Consider the following 12145-nt stretch of genomic DNA (forward strand, 5'->3'; position numbering starts at 1 on the left):
TACTATATAGAAACAGGGAAGAAGCGAAACATAGGAGCTTAGATTTAGAGAGTAAAAAATACTCTAGCAAAATAAAAATACCAAATGTTTGGCAACTCCTTACTCTTCTGCTGTCCAGCATGGAGATGTGGGTGTTTATTTTTGTTCCCATATTTATTTTCTTATGCAGCAACCGGAGTCCCAAGGTTTCCATTCTGGCACCAGCTCTGTCTCTTGGAGCTGCCTGCCAGAGGGGAACTTCCCACTTTTGCCTTTGTTTCTGTTCAATTGCTTCTCCATATCCTCCCCACTTACTGTTTTTAGACATATGCTGTGTCTCATCATCTCTGTGTTGGGCAGAAGGAAAAGGACAACAGAGAACATGGTGAATTTCTTTAAGATTCATTTTTGTGAGTTTGGCAGCATCAATAGGTGACTTTTCTTTTCTTTTCATTTTTTTTAACATTTTTTTATTGATTTATAATCCTTTTACAATGTTGTGTCAAATTCCAGTGTTCAGCACAATTTTTCAGTCATTCATGGACATATACACACTCATTGTCACATTTTTTTCTTTGTGATTTATCATAACATTTTGTGTATATTTCCCTGTGCTATACAGTGTAATCTTGTTTATCTATTCTACAATTTTGAAATCCCAGTCTATCCCTTCCCACCCTCTACCCCTCTGGTAACCACAAGTCTGTATTCTCTGTCCATGAGTCTTTTTCTGTCCTGTATTTATGCTTTGTTTTTGTTTGTTTGTTTTTGTTTTTTAGATTCCACATATGAGCGATCTCATATGGTATTTTTCTTTCTCTTTCTGGCTTACTTCACTTAGAATGACATTCTCTAGGAGATCCATGTTGCTGCAAATGGTGTTATGTTGTTGGTTTTTATGGCTGAGTAGTATTCCATTGTATAAATATACCACATCTTCTTTATCCAGTCACCTGTTGATGGACATTTAGGCTGTTTCCATGTTTTGGCTATTGTAAATAGTGCTGCTATGAACATTGGGGTGCAGGTGTCTTCCTGAAGTAGATTTCCTTCTGGGTACAAGCCCAGGAGTGGGATTCCTGAGTCATATGGTAAGTCTATTCCTAGTCTTTTTGAGGAATCTCCACACTGTTTTCCATAGTGGCTGCACCAAACTGCATCCCCACCAGCAGTGTAGGAGGGTTCCCCTTTCTCCACAGCCTCTCCAGCATTTGTCATTTTTGGATTTTTGAATGACGGCCATTCTGACTGGTGTGAGGTGATACCTCATTGTAGTTTTGATTTGCATTTCTCTGATAATTAGTGATATTGAGCATTTTTTCATGTGCTTTTTGATCATTTGTATGTCTTCCTTGGAGAATTGCTTGTTTAGGTCTTCTGCCCATTTTTGGATTGGGTTGTTTATTTTTTTCTTATTGAGTCGTATGAGCTGCTTATATATTTTGGAGATCAAGCCTTTGTCGGTTTCACTTGCAAAAATTTTCTCCCATTCCATAGGTTTTCTTCTTGTTTTATTTCTGGTTTCCTTTGCTCTGCAGAAGCTTGTAAGTTTCATTAGGTCCCATTTGTTTATTCTTGCTTTTATTTCTTCTAGGAGAAAATTTTTGAAATGTATGTCAGATAATGTTTTGCCTATGTTTTCCTCTAGGAGGTTTATTGTATCTTGTCTTATGTTTAAGTCTTTAATCCATTTTGAGTTGATTGTTGTATATGGTGTAAGGGTGTGTTCTAGCTTCATTGTTTTACATGCTGCTGTCCAGTTTTCCCAACACCATTTGCTGAAGAGACTGTCTTTATTCCATTGTATATTCTTGCCTCCTTTGTCGAAGATGAGTTGACCAAAGGTTTGTGGGTTCATTTCTGGGCTCTCTATTCTGTTCCATTGGTCCATATGTCTGTTTTGGTACCAATACCATGCTGTCTTGATGACTGTAGCTCTATAGTATTGTCTGAAGTCTGGGAGAGTTATTCCTCCAGCCTCTTTCTTTCTCTTCAGTAATGCTTTAGCAATTCTAGGTCTTTGATGGTTCCATATAAATTTTATTATGATTTGTTCTAGTTCTGTGAAATATGTCCTGGGTAATTGGATAGGGATTGCATTAAATCTGTAGATTGCCTTGGGCAGTGTGACCATTTTAACAATATTGATTCTTCCAATCCAAGAGCATGGAATATCTTTCCATTTTTTAAAGTCTTCTTTAATTTCCTTCATCAATGGTTTATAGTTTTCTGTGTATAATTCTTTCACCTCCTTGGTTAGATTTATTCCCAGATATTTTATTACTTTGGGTGCTATTTTAAAGGGGATTGTTTCTTTACTTTCTTTTTCTGTTGATTTATCATTAGTGTAAAGAAATGCAACTGATTTTTGAACTGTTTGATTTGTTGGGAAAAACAATGATAAGCCAAAATTTAATGGTTTTATCTGAATGGAAGAACTACAGGTAATTTTAATTCTTCTTTTAGCATTTCCTTGTCTTTTCAACATTCTGGGATAAATATGTACTTGTCTTACAGTGAGAAAAAAATGTATTTTTAAAGTATCTTGATTCTGAGAAACACAGGCTTTTAATTTGTAATATTACAAGAGTCTTGAACCAATTCCTTAAACATTTAGACCTGGTCTTCTGAGTCTTTACAATTTCTCCAAGTATTATACAAAAACAATATTACAATATATACAATGTAGCATTAATTAATATAAACATATACACCAAAAGCAAAATATGAAACATGATTAAGACATATTTGATGAACATTTATCCAAGTGATAGTTAGCAACAGAAAGTAGTTGGATGTCTTAATACTGATTCCCTAGCCTACATGAAAATGCAGCAGATAAATTTTATTAAGTGTCTACATAATGCAGCAACTAATCTGAATTCCTTCTGTATTTATGTTCTCAGAGCCAGGAGATCAAAGTTTTCAAGCTGTGAAATCATGCAATCAAGTTAATGTTTTGAAATTACTAGAAAGGCATATTCATCTTGCACATTTAAAGTGCAAGAATTAAAATTAGCAACAATGTGTTTATGTTTTAAACCTACATTTACCATTAAGACAGACTAAGGCAAAGGGCATGTTTCAGGAAAAAAAAAAAATCTATCAGCATATTTACAGCTTCAGAACCAGATTTGGCCTGTGTGACTGTGAAACGTTGCTTGTCTTCTGAATTTCATTTTCTCCAACTTATCGAGTTCATCTGAAATTGCAATACTTAGAGAGAGATTCTCAAGGGCTTTTCCCAGTTTCTTTCTCTCTTGAAGGATGTGGTTCAATTCATCAAAATCACGGCTTTCTGGTTTAGTCCGCCAGTTCCACTTAGGATGATCTACTGACCTTGGCAATGATTTTGATTCTGGTGATGGTGGAGAAATATTAGACACAGCAAGGTCACTTTTTGACTTTTTAGGTTTCTTTGCATTTAATTGCCAGGGTTTATCATAGCTTCTGAAATCCCTTCTTGTTCCTTTATGTTTAGTGCTTGTGGGTGAAATAAGGCCATCACAGTCTTGGCAAGGCTGGTTCCCCAAAGTTTGCAGTAAATACGTCTTCCTCAGGTTGAATTTACTACATTAGGATAAAATTAGAGCTAATGTTTCACTTTCTGCCCAGAGAGCTGCAGATCCAGATAAAGTTCTTTGAAGCTGTCCACGGTTTCCTTGTTTAGACTGAAGATGGTCAATGAGAAAAGGGATTGGCTGGTCAGGTGTCTCAGTTATTAACTTGGTCATTAATTCCCTCCGTGTAGGACGTGAAATTCCCAGGTGCCAGAGCGACGCTGCGCCTGCCCGTCAGCTACCAGGGCACCCGTCGCCGCGCTGGGCATGTCTGGAACATTAATTTTGTAACCTGCTACCTTGCTGAATTCTTCAATCAGCTCTAGTAGCTTTTGTGTGGACCTTTTAGGGTTTTCTATATATAGTAACATGTCATCAGCATATAATGACACTTTTACCTCTTCTTTTCCAATTTGGACCCCTTTTATTTCTTTCTCTTGCCTGATTGCTGTGGCTAGGACTTCCAGGACTATGTTGAATAGGAGTGGTGATAGTGGGCATCCTTGTCTTGTCCCAGATTTTAGTGGGAAGCTTTTGAGTTTTTCACCGTTGAGAACTATGCTGGCAGTAGGTTTGTCATATATAGCTTTTATTATGTTGTGATATGTTCCCTCTGTACCCACTTTGGCGAGAGTTTTTATCATAAATGGGTGTTGAATTTTATCAAATGCTTTTTCTGCATCAATTGAGATGATCATGTGGTTTTTGTCCTTTCTCTTGTTGATGTGATGTATTACATTGATTGATTTGTGTATGTTGAACCAGCCTTGTGTCCCTGGGATGAACCCCACTTGGTCATGATGTATTATCTTTTTTATGTGTTGTTGGATTCTATTTGCTAAAATTTTGGTGAGGATTTTGGCGTCTATGTTCATCAGTGATATTGGCCTATAATTCTCTTTTTTTGTAGTGTCTTTGCCTGGTTTTGGTATCAGGGTGATGGTGGCTTCATAGAATGAGTTTGAGAGTATTCCCTCCTTTTCAATCGTCTGGAAGAGTTTGAGAAGGACTGGTATGAGTTGTTCTTTGTGTTTGGTAGAATTCCCCGGTGAAGCCGTCTGGTCCTGGACTTTTATTTGTAGGGAGGTTTTTAATTGCTATTTCTATTTCCTTTCTAGTGATCGGATTGTTCAAGTGTTCAGTTTCTTCTTGATTCAGTTTTGGTGGACAGTATGTTTCCAGAAACTTGTCCATCTCCTCTAGGTTATCCAGTTTGGTTCCATATAGTTTTTCATAATATTCTCGTATGATCTTCTGTATTTCTATTTGGTTTGTTGTAATTTCTCCATTTTCCTTTCTTATTTTGCTAATTTGTGCTCTCTCTTTTTTCTTCTTTGTGAGTTTGGCCAGAGGTTTGTCGATTTTATTTACTTTTTCAAAAAACCAGCTTTTGGTTTGGTTGATTTTTTCTATGGTCTTGTTAATCTCTATTGTATTTAATTCCTCTCTGATCTTTATTATTTCCTTCCTTCTGCTGCTTTTTGGGGCTTTTTGTTGTTCTTTTTCTAATTGATTCAGGTGGTGGGTTAACTTGTTTATATTAATAAAAAATACCTTGAGACAAATGATAATGAAAGCACAACCACTCAAAACCTATGGGACACAGCAAAGGCAGTGCTAAGAGGGAAGTTTATAGCGATACAGGCCTTCCTCAAAAAAGAAGAACAAGCTCAAATAAACAAGTTAATCTTTTCTTTTCATTTTTAATTAAAAAAAGAATAATAGCCACAAATATGTATGATACGTGTGTAAGATAAAACAAACACTGATAAGTGAATAAATACCCTTGTGCTTACCAGGCATTTAAGAAATGCAGCATTACAGGCAGCCTACCTTCCCAATCCCATCCCCTTCCCTCATTGGCCCTGGGGGTAAACCAACGCCCTGGATTTTGTTTCTATCATCCTTTTCCTTTAAAAAAAAAAAAGTAATAGTTTTACTGCAGATACACATCTCCATAAATGATATTTTACTTTTCATGTTTAATTTTATATAAAAGGAAGTATTCTGTATGTATTTTGCAATAATATACCTTTGCTATTCATCCATGTCGATATGTTCAATTGTGCTGCGTTCTTTTTCACTGCTGCATAGTCTTCCACATAAGATTATATCATCTGTCTATTTGACTGCGATGGACACTTGGGTTGTTTCCATTTTTTTTTGCTGCTACAAATATTGCTGCTGTGAACAATCATGCACATATCTCCCCGTGCCTGTGTGCACAGGTTTCTCTAAGAAAAATGCCTAGAGGTGAAATGGATGAGTTCACAGAGTTTGAGCATCTTCAGCTTCCTTGGATAATGCTAGACAATTGTCCAAATTGATTGTATTCTTGCCAGTAATGTATAAGAGTTCTGGTTATTCCACAATCTCACCAACTCTTGGACTTGTCTTTAGGCACCTTCCACCTGGGTTTGTTAAGTCCTTGTGTTCATGGGCTGTCTTCTTTTTCTCTTGCTGTCTTTCCTGTCTTCTCTGGCTACCATCGAATGGAAAGACTGTAGCATCCACACGTAGTAAAAGGGTAAAGTGTACGTGTCATGTCCAAATCTTGGTGCTGCTTTGGTTGTATAGATGGATTTTTCTTTCCGGTGTGCTGTGCTGAAGTTGTGTACCAGAATATCCAGCATAAAAAAAAAAAAGTTTTCACTTCAGCTTACCAACAGTGGCTCAGGATAGGAAACAACTAATAAAACAGACATTTCAACTTATGTCTGGATTTGCAGACAAGCCCTTGACCATAGGGAGAGGAAGCTGAACCTTTTCCTAACACAGGGCTTGTTACTTCCATCTTTTTCCCAATGAAACAAGGAATTGAAGTTTTTTAGCCAGTCACTTTGCTGTGAGTCTTCCCAGAAAATTAAGAACAGTAATTGGCAAATACTGTTCACCCAGTTCTTTGGCTAGCATGTCTCACATCTGCTTTATAGTATCCTCTCTAGCCTGATTTTACTCACTTCCTAGTGCTTGACACAGAAACTACAAAGAATTACTTAAAAAGAAAAACACTGATTTTATACAAACCAATAAAAAAAATACAGCATTTTGGGGACATTAAAAAAGAATGGCAACCCTACATATAAATTCTCAAATGAAACAGTTCTTGCCTTGTGGTGCTTTAAGAAGAGGCGCAAATTTTAAAAGACGTTATTCCAAGACACCCTGAGTATGTGTTTTATGTCGTTGTTTAACCTTTTCTCCTTTTACAGTAGCTTCCTTAGCCGGTCTTGACTAGTCTCCTTTCTCTCCAAGCTACCCTTCTCTCTGTGCTTTTTCCAAAATGCAAGTCTGGTCATGTGTCTTCCTTGTGTAAAACCTCTCACTAACTCCCTGCTACCTGAAGAATAAAGTCCGGACTTGTCACACGGAATAGTGAAGATGTTGTAAAGATGTCTGCTCTGGCCTGTGCTTCCTTCCCCAACCTGAACTCTCACTCTCCCTCCTTCTCAATTAGAATCCTGGAAAACAAAACTCTTTATAATTCCCCAAACACACCTTACTTTTCTGCAGCCAGTAATTCCCCTGGGATTCCCTCTGCTTGTCTTACAAATCCCTTCCTGCTCCTCTGCCTGGGAAACCCTCATTTGCCTTTCAAAGCTAAGCTCCAGTGTCACCTCTAGGAAGCCCTTCTCCCAGAATACCTCCTTCTCTGCATCTCTCTCCAGTTCTTCTACCTTTGCAGGTACCACACTGGGGTGTCATTTAACTCTTCCATTCCCTTCCTCCCCTATTTGCCCTGAGCTTCTTGAGGACAAAAATAATGTATGATTTATGTTTGCAGCAAACCCCTCAGCACAGCTCCTGGGACTCACTAAATGTTCAGAGAATTAGAATTAAAATCAAATTGGCCCCTACCTTATGCCCACACCCCTCTCATTTGTGTGTGCACTCAAATACTACAATTCTCAAGGAATGTTATGGTCGCTCGCCATTTGTACACACCAGAATGTCTTCTAGGAAATAGACTAGACATGCTGAGATAATGAATACTTCAAAATAATTCCCATCAAACGAAAGGATGCATTGTTTATGTCAGCTGGAGACTATTTCCTTTCTGTGTTACATAAGAAAAAAGCGGGAGAAATATTCTGGGAAACAAATTTCTGGAAGGAGTTGTAGAAGTTTCATTATCTCAGTGGCTGACTGGAGTATCCTCTCCATTAAAAATAAATGAATTCTTCATATTTGAGGGGTTTTTTCCTTTAAAACACACACACACACACACACACACACACACACAGCTTGCTTCCTGAAAACAAAGGAAATAATAAACAATAGCAACTCCCAGTTTTACTCTGATTATTTGCCAAGAGTCCTCTTAGTTCATGGGGTTCTATTTCATTAGGGAGGACTGATTAGCATAAAAAGAATGCTTCTAAATTAAGCTACCCAAATATGCACTTAGTTAATACTCGAGGAGCTAATTTATTGTATTCTTTTAAATATAAATTAGATAGCAGATCTATTTGCTGAGGTATAACAGCGAGGCAATGATGCATAATTTTCTCTTAGCTGTTGAGTGGTTTTTAATAATCCATTGAAATTTAACAGAGAACCATTTCATTATGGGAAGTGAGTAAGTGCTAAGAAGACTAACATTTAAAATATTATCCACACACAGAGAATGGTTTTTAAAAATTAATGATATTTGAGGAATAAAAAAGGAATTGGGGTTTGCTTTTTAAACAGCAACTTCTTGTTGTTTTAATTTGAAGTGTAACCAAATTCACAAAATTGCTTGTGGGAATATTAAACCGGAGCCACAAAACAAACAATTTGGAGGGTGGAGTAGGGCAGAGAAATGGGCAGCGTGAAGAAACGAAATAAAGTTGTGTTGCAACATGCCACCTTGTCAACTTGGCTAAGGGCACCGGTTTTGCCTTGCACTGTCTTTGGTTTAGTAGTAAAGACTGTGTGCCTTGTTTTATTTCAACAAATGGCATCATGAAAGTGTTGCCTCATTTGGCATGTTTTGTATCCTAAATGCCCGGAACCCGGGGACATCTGCTCATCTGAGGTCCCTTTAGGCTGTGGGTCAGGAGCACAGTTGAATCTCGATACCTTCTCTAGTCAGGAGTGGTCCCACACAGACCACCTTTGGAGTGTCTTGGGGGCTCTGATAGAAACAGAAGGATCTGACAACGTGAAAATATTACTGACAGTTATACTAGAATCAGCGAAGACAGGGAGGAATGGAAGTGGGCACCGACTTTCTTGTCTTCCTGCAAATATTTGAAACCTAGCCCTTATGATATCCTGAGCTAAGATTTCAGAGAAGATTTGGGCCTTAAAATTTACCTATTTGGATGGATGTTTCTTTGATTTATTTTGGGAAAGAGGAAGAATGCCCTAAGATTTCATGTTTCCCCAGGAAAGCCAAAATGTTGAAGAACTGGTGGTCTGAAGATAAATTGACTTGTGGGGAAGGGGAGCCACTAATCTGCAGTGTGTGCCGATTTCCATGGTGTAAATACTGCCCCCATGGCTGATTCCAGGCTACCAACATGACATAGCCACTGAGTGTAGAATGGGGCAGCAATGTGCATAGTCTGATCTCTTGAGCCAGTGGGAAAGAGGTCCAGCACACCGCTGCGAGAGCCAGCCTGCATTGCTGTTTGCAGGAAGCAAAATATTGGCAAGTTGGCTGGCTCCTGTTTCCATGTTACCCAGAAGACAGTGAGTCAGGATCTAAGTCCTCACAACACTCCAGGCAGGGAGCATTTGCTGCTGTAACCTCTGCCCTCTCCTCCCCCACTCTCATTCTCTCTTCCAAAAGAAAACTACAAATATAGATCATAAAACTAGATGTTGAGTAAGGGTAATTAATGAACCAGCTTGTGCTTTTTATCCTCTTGTGGATGTCGAATAGAACAACTGGACATGGAGGGAGTAAAGTTCCGATTACTTTTTAATTGCATCAAATCCTGTGCTGTAAAGTGGGTTCTTAAAAGGGAAAAAGACAGAACAGCTTTTTGCCATTCTGCTAAGACAAGTAAGGTCTTGCTTGCTTGACATTTCTGTGTGGGGAGAAGAGGCTATTTGGCATTGCATGTGGTGAAAGGGGGTGGAGGGAAAGAATGGGATGGAGCATGGTTTTGGCAGGCTTAAGGGATACAGTTCACTTTAGACAGTTAAGCACATCGACAGAGATTTGATCTCTTATTTAAGTTGCTTTCTTACTATAATTAGGACCTTCTTTCCCATGGAAAGGAAGGATTCATAGCATGGAAATAGAAGAAGCTTAGAAGAGAAATATTTCCCCTCGTAAGGAATATATTATGACCTATCTTTCTGAAAAAGTATAGTAATGAAGTTTATGGTTATTAGTAACTTCTGCTCTTAAAGGGAAAAATATACCTTTGACCATAAAAATTCAGTTACCAATAGTATGATGCCCTTTGGCTGAGTGCTTATTATTTGCTTATATGGTACATGGTGCAAACTTAATACACATTTGTGGACCAAGTGCCATGTAACATTTTATATGCATTATCTCTGAATCCTCACAGAGAGTTAAATATTCTTAGAGTGACTAACCACCCTAGATTGCCTGGCACTTCTTCAGTGTTAGCACTAAAAAATTCTATGTTCCCAGAAACTCCTCAGTCCTGAGCAAACTGGGACAACAGGTCACTGTAATTCTTATCTCCATTTTACAGATGGGAAAATAGAGGCAAAAGTCACAGAATTAGGCTCAAATCCAGATCTGCTGAATCCTGAGTCCATGCCCTTAGCCACCATGCCCAGTCACTTCCTACTATACTGTACTGTGCTTTTAGATTTCCATTAATCATAGTGACCAAGGAAACAGAAGGCTCTAACCGAAGTCATCCATTCCAGCCTTGTTGAAATTAACATAGAGATCCTTGGAGTTGATGTACAGAAAGCGTCCATGACTTTTTCTTTTTTAAAAATTACACACTTTCACAGCACATTGAAACAGCTCACTGATTTTGTGAGAGGAGGCTGAGAGATCTGATTGAAGGGTTTTCACCCCTCAAGCATTCATTTTGTACCCCTCTAAAAAGAAGGAGTATGTTATTTGACCACAAGATTCTTATAACTGTAAAGTTCCCTGACTGTCAGAAGTCTGTATTTCATGTCACACAGAAATCTCTCTGCCATTCACTCTCATCCTTTTATCCCGTCTATTCTTTGGGGGGTCATAATGCCTTTTTAAAAAATCACCATCAGCTTGTTCATAATACAGTACTTTATTATCTGTTCTTTTAGTGTTTACCCAGAATTTACAACAAGCATCTTGAATTAAGAAAATTGGCTTTGAAAATAGTGCGTTCATCATTTTTCCAGATGTACAAGTACCTTACAATACTTTGCCTTGATTTATGCCACCTTTTGTGCAACTGTTGACTTTTCTTTTTTTAAACTTCTACGTGATTGAAAAAAAAACTCCACAGGACATATATTATTATTGATATTCATTTATTTTGCCCACATATGTAAATTCTCCATTGCTTTCATTCTCCTCTATATTTTCATGTTTCCATTAGGGATCATTTTCCTTCCGTCTGAAGAAAACCCTTGAGTCTTTCTTTTAGTGCAGGTCAGCTGGCAACAACTCTTCTCAGTTTGGTTTCCTTGAACATATTTTATGAGGCCTCTTCTGTAGGAACTCTAGGTTGTTTTGCAGTTATTGTCCTTCCAGACCTTAAAGATAGTATTTTACTGTCTTCTAAAGCTTCTGTTTCTTCCTTCAATTAGTCAGCTTTCTTGCTTCTTGAAGGTATTGAAAGCCCTGTTCCTTTTCCTCTGACAATTTTTAAGATTTCTCTGTCTTTGGTTTTAGCAAATACTGTTGTGGGGACAGCACAGTGCTTTATGGCCTCTGCTCAGTAGTCAGAGTGCAGGAGCATGATGCGAGGCACAGCAAGCTGTGTGATCTTGGGCAAGTAACTTAACCTCTCTGAGCCTGTTTCCTTAACCCTAAGTTCTGCTTAGCTTTCATCCTTTTATCTGTCACTCTTGTCTTGGCTTTTTGGCCAGAGAAGCTTAGAAATTGGTGACTTTCCCAAAGAGAAATGCAGCACAAAATGTTAGGCTCCCTTCTCTGTGATTCTCTTTTCTCCATGATTTTGGCCTCTCAAGTCCCGGTTGCTTTCTGATACTTTTAAGCAGCCATCTTTTCTTTTCAACTCAGCTTATCATTGTTCTTAATAGGGTGGGACTGGTTTGACCCATGCTGTCACTGTGTCATAATCAAAAGTGGAAATCCTAAATTATCATATTGCTGCAACTGATTAAGTACGATGGTGTGTCTCAGAATCCCCTTGGGAACATAAGGTAGCATCGGAGCCCTGTACTGACTGCTCTGGAAATGATACCACTATGGTAGCCACATTTAGGTCAGCTAAAGCACCTTTCCCTCCTATCCAGTAATCATTTACTGCACTAGAACTTACCGTTCTCAAAGAGTTTTCCCTGAGTGTTGTGGGAGCCACTCTGAGCCTTGATCTTGGCTTTGGTTTTTTTTTTTTTTTTTTTTGGAGGTGACTTGCCTCACTCTGTTTTAGGAGGTGGCTGCTAACAAGCTTTGGTTGATTTTTTATTCTCATTCCCAAGTACTTTTTCTTTTTAGTATACTT

The 12145-nt window shown here is 38.2% G+C and overlaps 2 protein-coding genes across 10 annotated transcripts in view; one reads left to right on the forward strand and one right to left on the reverse strand.

Moving 5' to 3' along the window:
• The window catches only part of CPVL (carboxypeptidase vitellogenic like), a 111376-nt gene that overhangs the window by 94288 nt on the left and 4943 nt on the right, over positions 1–12145 (forward strand). The window lies entirely within an intron of this gene.
• Positions 3102–3767, reverse strand: LOC140697490 (uncharacterized protein C8orf34-like; the record flags this gene model as incomplete). Its single annotated transcript, XM_072965337.1, has 2 exons — positions 3102–3460; positions 3575–3767. Coding segments are annotated over 2 exons (552 nt in total), but the record flags the coding sequence as incomplete, so codon positions are not given.

The sequence above is a fragment of the Vicugna pacos genome, chromosome 7 (genome assembly GCF_048564905.1).
Source record: "Vicugna pacos chromosome 7, VicPac4, whole genome shotgun sequence".
Lineage (NCBI taxonomy): Eukaryota > Metazoa > Chordata > Mammalia > Artiodactyla > Camelidae > Vicugna > Vicugna pacos.